The 14,687-nt window shown below is 42.2% G+C and overlaps 1 protein-coding gene across 1 annotated transcript in view; it reads left to right on the forward strand.

Moving 5' to 3' along the window:
* Positions 1–14,687, forward strand: part of FAM126A (family with sequence similarity 126 member A) — an 85,074-nt gene that overhangs the window by 34,594 nt on the left and 35,793 nt on the right. Inside the window, exons 5-6 of the mRNA XM_018568870.1 lie at positions 10,451–10,531; positions 13,529–13,644. Of these exons, the coding sequence (XP_018424372.1) occupies positions 10,451–10,531; positions 13,529–13,644 (197 nt within the window). The remainder of the gene's footprint in view (positions 1–10,450; positions 10,532–13,528; positions 13,645–14,687) is intronic.

Raw genomic sequence — 14,687 nt, forward strand, 5'->3', positions numbered from 1 at the left:
ATATATATATATATATATATATATTTCTCTTGTGTTTTTTTTTTTTAAAGCTTTGTAAATTGAGCCTAAAGTATGTAGTGAACTGCTAAATACACAGTTGAAACCCATTTCTGGGAGCTGCTTTACCTGCCAAAAGATTTGTATTTTGCCCCTCCAGCCCTGAAATTTACATAACTCTTGCAGACAATGTATTTAAGTTGGCGACTTGAATCTTTTCTACCGCAGTTAAGAAATACAGCTAGGTCACCTCTGTGCCCCAGCTCGGGCAATGAAGGAGCAGCAGACTACTGAGCTCTCCATTATCCTTCTGTCGGCATGTGCATGCAGCACACTTGATTGACACCTAATGTTTTCTGAGTGCCAAGTCACACCATCAATAGTGTGTACCAGTGCGTTTGGTGCATTGAACTCAATGGCCTCACAGCCACACACCCCGCCCCCAGTGTGATCGTCGACACCTGAATACGTGGCACATTAGTGCCTGTGTTCTGGTCCAGTGTGATCTGCAAAAAGTAGTGCATGCAGCATTTGTTGCAGATCGCACCGGAAAGCAGGCACTAATGTGCCACATGTTCGGGTGCTGACTATCGCATTGTGAGCGAAGGGAAGGGGGGCGGGGGTGCTGCGGTGCCATTGCGTTCAATGCACCTCCATGCCCCCCGCCCCAAAACAAAGTGAGCCTGGCGGGTTTCATTCCAGAGGCCGAACGCACTCTTGATGGTGTGACTGGGCCCTGAGTGCTGCTGTACAGGGGATTACAAAAGGCTGATTCCAAGTCAAATTTTATATTTTGCATTTTAGAATGTGTTTATTTTTTAAGGAATACATAACTACATTTTATTAGTTTTTTTTGTTTTTTGTATCTGCCTAAAGTTCAGCACTCTAAGGTAAGAATATTTTGCAGGGTGTGGGGCTTGCTGCACCTTTCCTCGGTTTAGAGGAGATGGTGCGTGGCTAACACATTGGAACTGAAAGTGACTTTATTTGGGTCGCTTCCACCTGGCACTTCTACTTACAGGGCTGCAATGGATGGCACAGACCCAGCTAAGATGGTGACTGAGGATGCCCAAGGTCAGCCTATTTAGTTATTAGGCAGATATGACTAAATCATAGATTCTGATTGCCTAGATCCTAGAGAGGAGAGAGAGACTGACAGTGAAACGGATTCCACTTCTAAAAAAGGATGGTTCAGACTTCAGCCTGATGACAGCATCAATATGTAAAAAGTCAAAGTTATTAGAGGTACATTAAATTTATCTGATGCAAGACCACAAAGAACAATACAGGATTATGTTCTCTGAACTGCAGCCGGAACAGTCTCATGTTTTTCCTGTTCATGAAACAATGCATTATTTAATTTAAATCACAATGGTGTGACCTGACTAAAAATGATTTGTACTTAAATATAATAAATGCAGATATGCCTTTGACCAAAAAGGATCATTCATTAAATGTACACAGGATTGATTGATCAGTCTCTAACGTTAGTTAACTCGTCCATATCAATTGGATATTGACATATCTGATATTGACTTAAATGTATTTGGGATGCTTCAGTGCCCTTATTTATGCCTAATTTAAGTGCCACCTGTGTAGCAAGATCCCTAGGTATATGGTTAAAGCCTCCAGAAGACCACATTAAAGAGTGTACCCTTAAAGAAGAAATTAAAACATTTCTTATTAAAAAGATTTCTTGGCAGTCACATTAGTATTTTCTACCCAGATGTTTGTTAGAGCTGCAGTGTTGTCAAACATGGCTCTTAGGATGGTGATACTAGTAACTCCATGAGATTGTGTACTGTTCCTTTGAGGGAGATGACTTGTTCAGATCAAGTTTCGATAATGTGTTGGACGTCAGAGAATGTCAGAGAAATGGGAAAGCATGTTCTTCTAAATAACACAGCCCAGATCTAATAATACTAGGAATGCATCGATACCCTTTTTTCCAGAACAAGAGTGCTTGCCGATACCAATTACCGATGCACTTTAAAAAATGTAGACTGATTTTAGTACAGTGGTGGCGCCAGGGTTCGATTGCAGCTGCAACCATGATATTTGCGCCACTGACTCCAAGCTGTAGAGCATTATACAGCAGTGCAGAATGGCAACTGGCTTTAGAGAACTACACATCTGTGGAGGGTCTCGAGGGCAGGTGTTTGCGTCGGAAGTGCTTTAAGCAGCGCCGCATGGTTCCCCAGGAAGGAGGAGATATGTGGGCTGGTGCTGTAAAAGGGTGCCGAGTGGTTCACAGGAAGGCTGCCGAGGTCCCCAGTAAACGCGGGACCTTAAGGCAGCCGCTTCCGTTTAAAAATTTAAAGCGCCGGTGTTGGAGTTTAGTATCAGAGCATTTTCACACGTGCTCGTGACATGCCCAGTATTGGCATCCCTAAATAATACTTTGTTTGTTCAGACAGGCTGGCAGGGAAAGGGGGAAAAGGTTTTCTTTTTAACCCCAACTCTGCAGCAAGGGCAAATAATCCGTGTCCTCCGCAATGAGTCAGAGTCTGCAGTGGGGAGTCATCTGTCTGCATTTGCAGAGAATCTGACCTATTTTTTTTTCCTTTTGAACCTTTTGGATGTTATACATTGTAAAGAGGGATAAAAAATATATTTCTCAAGTACTCAGGTTCAAGATGGCGCCCCAAGAAATCTTAAGTCTCTTTGCACTACGACAGAAAGGACCCTCAATTCTGTTAAGGTAAAAATTGTCTGTCTGTAGGTTGCGGACAACTGTGATTTCAAGGAAATATATAGTCAGGAGAGTGGTCCTGAAAAGTAGCCAAGTGTTCCATTTGATCACGCAACAATTTGGGGTTCCAGAGAGAGAGTTGTTTGCGAACAAGGAAAGCGCTCAGCTTAAAACCTAAGAGATTGGGTGCTCTGAACCGTTTGCTTTGATTTGCGTATACCTCTCTGCAATGGATTCCGAGGGTTCCAATAAAAGTAAGCAATGTAAAAAGCAAGAATCATTCTGGTTGCTCCACATTGGCCCAGAAGGGCTTAGTATTCAATGATCCAGCACCTGTCTGTAGATCATCTCTGACTCAGAGAAGATTTACTACAATGGGATTAGATAAGGTTTTAAAATTAAATACCTTCACAGAAAGCTGCCTTAAGTTTCCATTTTGATGAACCTTTAGCTTCAATTCCAGTGAGAAATGTTGTTGACAGAATGGCTGTCGGTGTAGTTTAAAAGAAGAGCCATCATTTTTATTAAACCTTGCAGTGGGGCTACCACTGCACTGCATGGCTTAACTGCTTGTTTTGGTCTAGGGAGGAAAATTACAAAGCTTGACTCTCCTAATCCTCTGAGCCGGCTTGCTTTTAGACTGGTCCTTCCAGCTTCATTCCCCCTCCTCTGCAGCGGCCTAAGGTCCCGGAGTCATCGCGTTCTATACACACTGTATAGGATATGAGGAAGCTGGAGTGTATGAGGAGAAGGCCAGGAGGGAGTACTGTGACAGCTGGCCGGCTCGGAGGATCAGGTGCATAGAACGGTTTTCCCCCCTAGACCAAAGTAAAGCAGTAAACCCTTGTAGTGCAGGGGTAGCTCCACTGCAAGGGTTAATAAACTTTTTCCCTGGATTTCTTTAAGGTAGCAGACGCTTTGGTATTGAGAATTGCAGCTTACCTCAATTGTGCGTTTCATTTTATTTGTTGCATGGTTTGTAATGAATTCTATGATAACAATCTAATTGATAGTAATGTTATATCATATAATAATTTATTATGATATAACCATTTATAAGAGAAAAACTAAACCCTAATTCTGCATTCCATATTGAAATTCCATGAAGCCATTAAGCAAAAAATGAGAGCAGCAGAAAGTCAGCCAATGCACTGCCTTGCATGATATGTGTTAACTCAAGTAAATGTGACAGTACTCATGTCCTCCCATAGAGGACATTTTATTCTCTCTCCTGCCTAGGGGTCACATTCTTCCTTTCAGCTGGAGACTTGTCTACTATAGATGCTGGGCCTTGGATGTAAAGCATTCTGGACATAGTACACAGAAGGTGCACATGGTCCTAATTTATTGCATGAGGTTTGCTGTGAGTTATATTCTCATTAATGGGAACTTCTGTTATTAGCCATTGCTTTCCAAAACTGCTGTTCATGACCAAGATTTAAAAAAAACAAACTGCAGTTTGTGGAGTGCTGTCAGATATCGGCTTTTAAGCCAGGAGGTGGACAAAGTAAAGTATTATCCTAGAACAAGTCAGTCCAGTCTATTAGCCCTTGTTCACACCTAGGCGTATTGCATATGCGCGTCTGTCACGCGTTTTTTTACAACGATTCGCGGTAAAAAAAAGTTGCGTGACCGTCGCGCGATTCCGAAGGCTACTTGGCTGTATCCCAATGGAAAACGCCCTACAAAACGGCCCAAAGTAGTACCTGGACCTTTTCAGGCATGGGCCGTTTTGTAGGGCGTTAGGGACGGGCGGAAATACGGCAAGGTGGGAACGAGACCATTGACTACAATGCAATTTATATTTTTGACCGTTTTGTAGAGCGTTCGTCGAGCGTAGAATGCGCTACAAAACGGTCAGGTGTGAACGAGGGCAACCAGTAGGCAGTGTTGCATTTTTAGCTGAGGGAGAGAGAGTACACTTGCTGCTTCTTTGTAACCAGTGATTACGCACATACTAGGGATGTCCCGATACCACTATTTTACAACCAAGTACTGTCCCTCATGTACTTGCCAATACCAATTATCGTTACTTTTTCTTAAAGGGACATGTGCATTTTTTTTTCTAAAACAGACTGATGATTTTAGGGCAGTTTCTCTCCAGGGCTAAATACGGATGTCCCCACATCCGAACACTTGTCCCTAAGGCAGAATAATATTCTGCTTTTGGGGACATGTATTCTGAGAATACATGTCCACAAAGCAGGATACATGATCCTAAAGCAGAACACATGTCCCTAAAGCAGAATTCATCTCACCAGGCTGTGTCGATCTCACCCGTGCGACGTGGACATCTGTAGTGGCTCTGTGGGCACTCCACCTCGCCGGCAATGCCAGGACCCAGGCTCCCCCACGTCCAGACTGGTGATGCAGTCTGCCTGACTATCTGCGCTGCTGGGCCCCGCCGGGAATTTCATCCTTCTCCCGGCCCAGTCCTCCCCGTCAGTGTGCGGCAGGAACCCCCAACTTCTAGCCCTGGGGCAATAGTTTTGCCCCCGGGGCTGTCCATTGCTGTGCCGGTAAGGAGGATGAGGAGATTAAGAACTGGACAGGCGCTGCCATGGACAGCTATCTGCAGGTCCCCAGCAGGCTGCCGAGATTCCCACAAGCGTGGGAACTCGGACGGCCGCTGCTGTTTGAAAATTTAAAGGGCCAGTTAAGAATTGGGATTTTCACGAGTACAAATACTTGTGAAAATGCCCGGTATCGGGACATCCCTAGTGTATACCATTTCTTTATTTCTCTGTACTGCTTTGAGGGATTCTCTCATCCTAACTGCATGTGCACCGTCTGCCTGGCCCTTATTGTATTTCCTACCCTTCCAGATGATCAACTGCAGTTCTCGAAGATGAAGTCGGTACACCAAAGCATTGGAGACTGCCCTGAGCAGTTCTGTTTCTATAGAGGTTAAAGCCCAGTTGAAGTCTAATGTAAAATGAATAAGGTAGGGGAGATTGGTTATACTATAACATACGCTCTGGAATGGCTTAGTGCTAGTTGCATTAGATTTCTGCTCCAGACCTGGGCAGAAGACTGCAGAGGTACCACTGTATCTGTGTGTGACTAGTGGTCTCTCTACAGGGATCCGGCACACCCCATAATGAGCCCACGCCTACTGCTGATTGGAGAGATCTACCTCGCCCAAAAATAAATACACATTTAAGAAAGGAAAAACTGTGTTAAAATTGTAATGAATATGTATGTATGTATGTATGTATGTATGTATGTATGTCACGTTTGACTTCTGCAATTACAAGAGGTGCTCAGAGTGGTTACCATCAGCATCCAGACACTTCTGATTACAGCGAACTACTGCTTGAGCAACATTGACCAAAGTGTCCACATGTCTTCCCTTGTGCACATTACACACAGTACATGTGCCTCACTTATCATGAATGCATGCAATTGTTAGGCGTGTTGGAGGTCCTGTTGCATACTCACACCTCCATTGTCGTTGTACTTCCACAACGTTCTTGAATTTCAAATACCACTTCAAAATGGTCTTGCACTCCTCGAACGACAACTCTGCTTCCGTCATTCTCCCTCCCTCATGTTGCTTCTCCTTTCACTGTCCAGTTTTAGGCTGGAGGGATTGCAAGTAAAAATCAGATCTCCTCCCCTGGCAGACACAGCTGTGAAAGTTTCAGAGCTGAATGGACACATTCAAATCCTTTTGCAAGTAAAGCAGCTGCTGTAGATGTATCACATATGTTTATTTAGCAATTTGTTTTAAGTACATTTTAGTGAGGATGAGATCTGCTTCACTAAAGCAAACAAGACTTTTACTTATCCATCAGCTTAGCTTCACAGCCCCTGGCTGTGTAAGTTTCATCCAGCAATGTGTCCTGGAATACGTTAAGTAAAAAAACACATACCAGTTTGTCATCCAGGGACCTGTACCATTTCCTTTGCACATTTTGCTTATATTACAGATGCTTATCAGTCTTTCCTGAACTCTGCAGCAAGTTGACTGTCAAAGTCTTGCTGTGAAGTGAGACTTGTGTATAAAAATGTGATTATCTTATCGATATCTGCTCATTTACAAGTGTCTCTAGTTCTGGTTTCATGGTGCAAGCCTTATTTGCATGTTTTATATATGCAGGCTCTGCTTCCTGCTTTGTAGCCATGCTGCAGAGTGCTTCTGCTTTACATACAGTATTATCCATACCACAAGTCCGTGGGGCTCATAGCACAAACAAAATAGAATATATATAATTTTGAGAGTGAGAGATTTGTAGGATCTATGTATGAAATGGTCAAAATGCAAAACCTCTTGTCCTCCTTCCCATTTGCTCTGAAGTTAGCATTGATGTGCCAATAGGTGTAGTGCCTTTCAATTGGCACTTGCAGGTTTAGCAAATGTTAGAGAAAGGAAAAAATATATTTTTTTTTTCTTAGCGTAGTCTGGGTATTTTCTAAAACATGAAGTGTGTCCATAGTATAGAGGTTAAGAGGGTACACCAGAAAGTATGAAGAAAGGAACCTCAGGTGCACAAGGTAGACCTGTTTTAGTTTACTGAATCAGAGATCACTTCTGACTGGTTGGTATCGGTTACTAGTGAGTGTGTGTGTGTTTTTATACTCTGAACTAGGAACAAATATGTTTTAAAGACAAAGTCCACCTAATGCAATAAAATCAATAAATGTAAATGCATTATTTAGAGCAAACAAAAGTGCATTTATTGATCTATATATGAGCCTGCAAAGCATTGCATCTGGCTCTTGCAGACTGTTCCTGCCAGTTCTTGTCCATAACGAGGTACGGACTTTCAGTTGCAGGGATGGGAGGAAGCATTGATGGATTAAAAGTGCGGTGATGTCACCACACATTTACTCCATTGAGAAATACGAGTCATTTTGCTGCAGTGGCAGATGGGACTTTTAGTCTCTCTCTGTTCACAGATCTTGTCAAAGGATCTGTGAATGGATGACAGGGATTTGCAGGCAGAGCCAGGCACAGCTGCTCCAGTTTTTATATAAATACAGGACCATGCTGGGAGGAGCACCCCAGGATTCTGGTAATAGAGGGGTCGGTTGTGGCTGGGCATCTTGTTTATGTGACCATGTTTCATTATACACCCCAAATATGGTACAAAAAAAAATATGGAATTCTTTAGTAATCGTTTAAAAAAAAATATATATAATGGAACCACTGTAAAATAAATAAAATAATAGAACCACTGTAATTTTGTAACCATAAAGGAAAGCAAGTAATGCTAGTAGTGACCCCTGAGGAGTGGTTTGTGAAATGCTGAAATAGCGCATGTAGCACCTGATAGACACCGGGAAGATGGTTCTTTATTTTTGTTTTACAAGTCCATTCTCTTATAAAGCTATGTTGGCGGTTCGCACAGTTTTATCGCTTTCCATCAGCATTAACCACAGCGTGCTGGCATCAACGTATTCAGCCACTGTGCAGCTGCAGTGGCTGACTGAATGAAATGTACATGGAAATCAATTGAAAATGCCTTCCAATTGGCACTGCTGAGGTTTTGATCATTTTCCACCACAATCTTGACATTTTGATCATTCAAAACTGGAAAACACATAAAACTGTGGCTGGCATGTTTTTCTGTGGTTGTACGCTAATGGAAAGCTTCAATATGGCCATGTGAGGCCAGTATTAGGAATATTACAACAGAGAATAGATGAACCCACTAGTTCACCATTTTAAAATACCTATGTCGTCTTCTAGTCAGTGTCCTGAACTGTTATGCCATGCAAAGCATCTGGTGGTGCAGTGTTAGGATCAGCCTGATGTTGAAAACTTGTATTTGGCAAGATGCAAACCAAAGGTGGCATTTCAGCTCTGTGACCTTTTTAGCTCGTTCATTAGTTGGTGTAAGGTATGTGGTAGGTGCCACATATGGTGGTTTTGTATTTGGGGGATCTTGTGTGTTTAGAAAGAGAAGTTAGACCTGAGAGAAGGGTAGCCTTGAATTTAAGGATGAGTGTGTCCAGAACTTCTATTTATATTTGGCAGCTATTCATGAGTTGAATCGTCCACTAAATTTTGATACCTAGTGGGCACTCTAAGTTATGAGAGTTCACAGTTCCTAGCCCCACCAACCTGCTTACATTTAATGACCTTCCTCCGTCCCTAATATGTAATGTGTGGTGAAGCTGGATTTATGAAATGCCAGGGGCAGGGAGATGACCCTTCGCTCCCGATTGAGGTAGCCTTTGTATGACTCAGCCCTCCATCATCTGCACCTGAAACACCCGATTGGTAAGCTTTTCCTTTAAACCCTAGAGCCAACGTCGCAAACAATTGAATGGGAGGCAGCTTCCACATGGGTGTCAATTGTGCCCTGGTACTAGTGGTGAGGAGATGTTTCAAAAAGCAGCTTAACTAGAGGTTGTAGAAGTTCTCCATTCCTCCTATACCCTCCTTTACAGAAGAGAGAGCTTACCCATTTGAAATCTTGAGTTCGAGAGCCTAAAGTCCTGTTTCATTTAGACTTTCCTTTTTTAAGCAATTCACAAATTGGGTTTCAAAATTTTGAACGGAATCCAGTGTGTGCAAACTTATTCTAATAAATGGTTTTCTAGTGGTTTCCAGAATTGGGACTGCAATTACTTGCTGTGAGCAGTGACACACAATGCCCATTGTAAGGTCTTGGTTTAATGAAAGGTGTGTGGTTTCATATGATTCCATATAAGGCCTCTTATTACACCCGAAGTACAGAATGAGGCATTCTGGTTCATGCTTTGAAGCTATAATGAACATAATTATTGATGCCATTGTTGGATCATGTATTAGGAGGTGTGTCTTTTGGGGGATGGTATAGCGTGCTGTGATTAATGATTGGGGTTCCCCACAGGGCTTCATTGTGTGTCTACATAGTCGGCTTTGTGTATTTTGTGTTGGTGGAGTCGAGCTTTGAGTCATCGAAACTGGATATTGATGGCGTATAAAGACCAATAGATGCACTTTGCCAATGCTTTGTTTTCTGAGTCACCTCATAGTAAAAAAAAACGCCTGTTTGTTGATGTAATATAAATGTGTCTTTAGTAGCTCATAAACCTAGGGTGAAAGATGGCCGCAAGCCCCTGGAAGCAGACAGACTTTGCTCACGCGATTACATGTTTTTAAATGAAATGCCTTCATCTTGCACTGGCAACATAGTAGAACAGGTTGCATCTGGCCAATAGTTTCCACTGACTGGTCTTAAACTGGACCTTTTACTAAAAATCACATCAGCATACAGCTCTGCATGCTGATATGAAATCCTCTTACAATCATTAGCTAAACAAACATATTTTTATTTCACTTACAATTTCTTTTTTCTATTTTCATGTCCACTTTGGCACAAATTGTGCAATCATGCCCAATCATTACATTCTGTGAATGTAATGATTATGAATATATATCTATATCTAGATATCTAGATATATATTTTTTATTACTTTTCTGCAAGCCTGTGACTAAGCAGTGAAGGAGAAGCAGCTCATTGAGCCGTTATTCGCACTGCTCTCTTCAGATTGTGGACAGACAATGCTGTTTGAAACAGTCCAGTCCTAATTGCCTACTAGTGCTACCCCTCCCTTTCCTAGTCTGAGTGCTGCTGCTACACAAAGCTCCTATCAATACATGTATATCTCCATGTAAGTATTTCATATAAGAACATTTTGCCTAAATATGCATTTATCTGCTGGAAGTTCAGTTCTAAAAGCTTTCTTTCTTAATGCTGTTCCTTTCTAATGTTGCCGCAGATCAGAACTTTTCTATAGATTCACTTTTTTTTTTTTTTTTTGTAGGAAATTATGGATGATCAGGGACACAGCAAGATCTTGTCTTTTACAATTCCATCCTTGTCAAAGCCATCAGTGTTTCATGAGGTAAGTAAAAAAAAATGGTCTACTGTGTACATAATGCTTCTCTCCTGGAATGAGCTTCTGAAGGTGATATTTTATCCATCTTTCCATATAATCCTAGTAGAGTTGGCTTATTCTGTAAATTTAAAGAGTGCTTTCACGCATCACTTACGGGTAGTATTCCTCAGGGATGGTTTCAGACAGTATTGGTAGAATTTATTGGCCTCCATAACCCATTATTAAAGAACAGCTCCATCTAAAATGTGTGACTGACGTTTCGGTGTGCGGGCGCAGGGTTCAATCCCATGTTAAGTTGTAAAATCCCTTTAGAACTGTGGTTTGGGTGATCTTGAACCCACAGAGTATTTTTGTTGACAATCGGCTAGGTTTGCATTGGCAGAAGAGCAGTATGATATGACCACTGTGCATCACTATTAGATAGGAAGTAAAGCCTGCACATTGCGTAGGCAAATATAGCTGCCTCAGTATTCTTGGCTCACAGAACAAGAGTCTTACTCTGCACCATGCTAGCAGGCCATAGGCTTGTCTACTCTGTGGCTGCTTTCTAAAGAAAACAAACTGTTAGGCCTCACCCACACCAGATGCAGTGCATTCTGTCCAGAACGCACTGCATCGCATTGTGGTCGTCCCTTGAAGTGAATGGCACCGTAGACACGCCCTCCGGCCGCAATGCGATCAGCTGCACGTGATTGCAAGGCACATTATGCCTGCGGTCTGGTCCGGTCAAAATGCTGCAAGCGTTAGCCGATCGCATTGCGGCTGGAGGGCATGGCTACGGTGCCATTCACTTCAATGGCCCGCCACACCCCCTCCTGCCCACAACATAGTGAGCCGGCCACAATGCAGTGCGTTCTGGGCAGAATGGGAACCTGCAAAAAAAAAAAAATAAAATGTAAGCTCTCCTTTTAATAATCATTAAATGTTGCCATTATAACGGGATGATTGCACAGTGCATACGGATCTCTTTTCCGGTCTCTATGCAAAATGCTGCACCAGTAGTTATCTCCCATTTTATGGCACCTAAAAATAAAACGTCCTTTTCCCCATCAGTATGATTCATGAAAATGGGGCCAGACCAGAGAAGGCATCTGTACACATTGGCACTGGTTGTTCCCTGGCCGTCTTTGAACGTCCCAGGCAACTGTCTTTTTTTTTTTCACGAGGGCCTGTGGCAGCTCCTGCTTTTCCCTTTAATTATATATTTGGAGTTGAACCCTTTTTTTTTTCTCTTTTTTTTCCTTGCTAAATCCTGAGTCTGTGTGAGAAGACTCGATTCTGATAAAAGTAGCTGGAGAATGATAAGCTGCTTATGTGGGCATGTCAGGTGAACTAATGATGCATATTAGCCCAGATTGCTCTTCTGTCAAAACTGATCCATTTAACAGCAAAGGGTCGCTGGACTTTTTAGTGGAGTTTAAATGGGAATAAAGAGCTTTCCAAACATGTTATTAAATCCCTATCTTCTCTAAACCGTGTTCATTAAAATATACTGGAATACTGACCACTACTTCAAGACTACTTGTGTAATCAGTCTGACCAATTGGACTCCTGAAAGTGATGTGATTTATCTGGGGTGCAGAGTTTTAGGTAATTGTGGAGTTGGGTGGAAATTCAGGGACGTATTTAAAGATAACTTTAATCATTGTGAGTGATGGAGCAAACTTGTACATGCATTCTCCGTGCCTTTTTGTATATGTAATTGTCCTTACTATGAAAATATAAAATCCGAATGTCTTTTGGAAGTGGGCATGCTCTCTGCTGTATATGCACTGAACAATTTGCACCACACGAGCCTGCGTAGGAAAAGGCACAGGAGCCACATGTTACGTGTACAAACATCCTAGTGGCCTAGAGGAACAAAAAAGGAAAGGTTTGCTCTGCCCAGAAAGGTGTCTTATGGCAATTGTGAGATTTGAATCGAGAAAAAAAAAAAGTAAAACCAGGATAATTAAAATAGACCTGGAAATGATTACTCTGGAGCAAGCTTTATGGCTGGCTTCTCACTACTGCGTTGCGGTAACTCGAAAAATATTGTGCAGGTCTGTTTTTCTTCCATTTCTCAGCATTGGAAGTCCATTTGAAATGTACGGGCTGCCTGAACGCATTGCATTTTGCACGGCGGAATCATCCCTTATCAGCTTTTTGTAACTCGGAGGATCTTCTGCGATCTCCCTGACCTTGAGGTTCCAGCTCCTCTTGCCATTATGAGGAGTCCCAAGTCTTTGTTGGATTCATGTTTTTTAGTGTTAAAGATGGATACTTTTTCTGGAGCTGCAGGAAGAGTCAAATTCTATGGCAGTATGTAGCGGGTGTGATCTCCTTGCTGGAGCCAATAGCTAATTCAGCCATCTACATCTCCCGATACTGAAAAAGATGGTTTAAGTAGCCATAGCCTGTTTATAAGTTGAGTTTCTCCATGTAATAATTTAAAGTGATCTTAAAATCAAAAGGTTTTTAAGCTATTTCAAATGCTGATATGACTTACAATGGATGCTGCTTCTTTATGTTTAAAAGCTTTTGTTTCCTGCAGAATCAGCTGGTCTCCTGAGCACTGGCCCTGATATCCTGTTTTAGGTAGCTCATATAGGACATCCTTGCAAGGTCCTATGGAGCCACCATTGTGTGTGGTAGTAAGCTGTGTGTGTCCACAAACACACATGCACAGCAAGGCACTTCTATGCTCCTTGGTTCCCCTGCATCCCTTCTCCAAGCTAGTAGATGGATGGCTGCTGGAGACTTTGTCCCTGGTGGTCTTGTACTAGATGGGAAGTTCAGGAAAGCAGAGCTGAGAGAGTTGGAGCCAGCTGGTAGGAAACATGACTACTTGGGCAATATTGTAAAGAAATACTTTGCTGGGCAATGTATATTTGTTTGATCTGGATTCATTATTGAAAAAAAGAGTGAGTTTAATACTATAAAGAACCATTATGTGGCAATTTAAATGCCCAAATGTGATTAAAAATAACACACCTGTAATTTATTTGTATTTTTTACCTCTAGCCATCTAGCATAGGATCCATGGCATTAACAGAAGGAGCTCTTTCACAGCATGGACTAAGCAGGGTTGTGTACAGTGGGCCTCATCCCCAAAGAGAGACGCTAACAGCTCAGAACAGGTAATGAGCACTTTTCATATATTTGCTCTCCAAATGGTTGTTGGTGTATGGTGTGTTTACATGACCCTGCAAAGTTTCTACACCAAGATCTGTTGTCGAGTTTCCATGCCAATTTATCTAAGGTAACCTTGAGGGTAAGGCTATACCTTGAGCGGTTTTAATCTCTTTGCTATGAAGAGATTTAACTCTTTTCTTGTCATTTGTATCATGTGCAGCACATTAAAGTCAATGTGATGCTAATGAGATAACTGTCAACAAGCAGTTAAACCTCTCAGGCCGCAAAGTGATTTAATCACCAGTGTATCCCTAGCTCTATGCATTAAAGATCTCTCCTACTTTTGCATAGTTATTCCTGACACTCTAAGCCTGGGTTTACACACACACACACACACACACACACACACACACACACACTGCGATAATCGCGGGAAATCCCGCGATCGTATGATTATCGCAAAGTGTGTGGAAGGCGTGCGACCTCTGCTACTGTAAGGTCGCACGACTTTTTTATCTTAGGAACATGTTCGAAAACCCGCCGAATCGTACGATTGTCGGCTGGGGGGTGTGGCATGTTCGTAACTGCCTGTTTAGCATTGCGGTCATCGGAAGCCCGCCCCTCAGAGCGGCGGGCTTGCGATCATCGTAAGTACGATCTGCCTGTCCAAGATAGGCAGATCGTACGTTTTTTTTAATTATCTTACAACCATCGCAAGACAAATGTGTTGGGATGGTTGTAATGTGTGTGCCCAGCATTAGGCTTACCTGTGTTAACTTTTTATGCATTTTTTTTTTCTCCTCCAAACTCCTCCAAAAAATGCATATCAAAACATGATTTAAAACCCATTGATGCTGCGTCATAACACAAAAAAGATCTCCAGCTAGATATTACAAAATAAATTGTTTAGTATTTAAACCTCGTTAAATATATTCTTAACACTGAATAAGTTTAAGTACCAGCATTTGTCTTGCTGTTAGCCACCTCCTGATTCTTGCACAGTATAACTCGGTCTGGGAGAGGGAGGGACAGCACCAATCAAGACTGC

Source organism: Nanorana parkeri, unplaced genomic scaffold (assembly GCF_000935625.1).
Source record: "Nanorana parkeri isolate BGI_ZX_2015 unplaced genomic scaffold, ASM93562v1 scaffold1256, whole genome shotgun sequence".
Lineage (NCBI taxonomy): Eukaryota > Metazoa > Chordata > Amphibia > Anura > Dicroglossidae > Nanorana > Nanorana parkeri.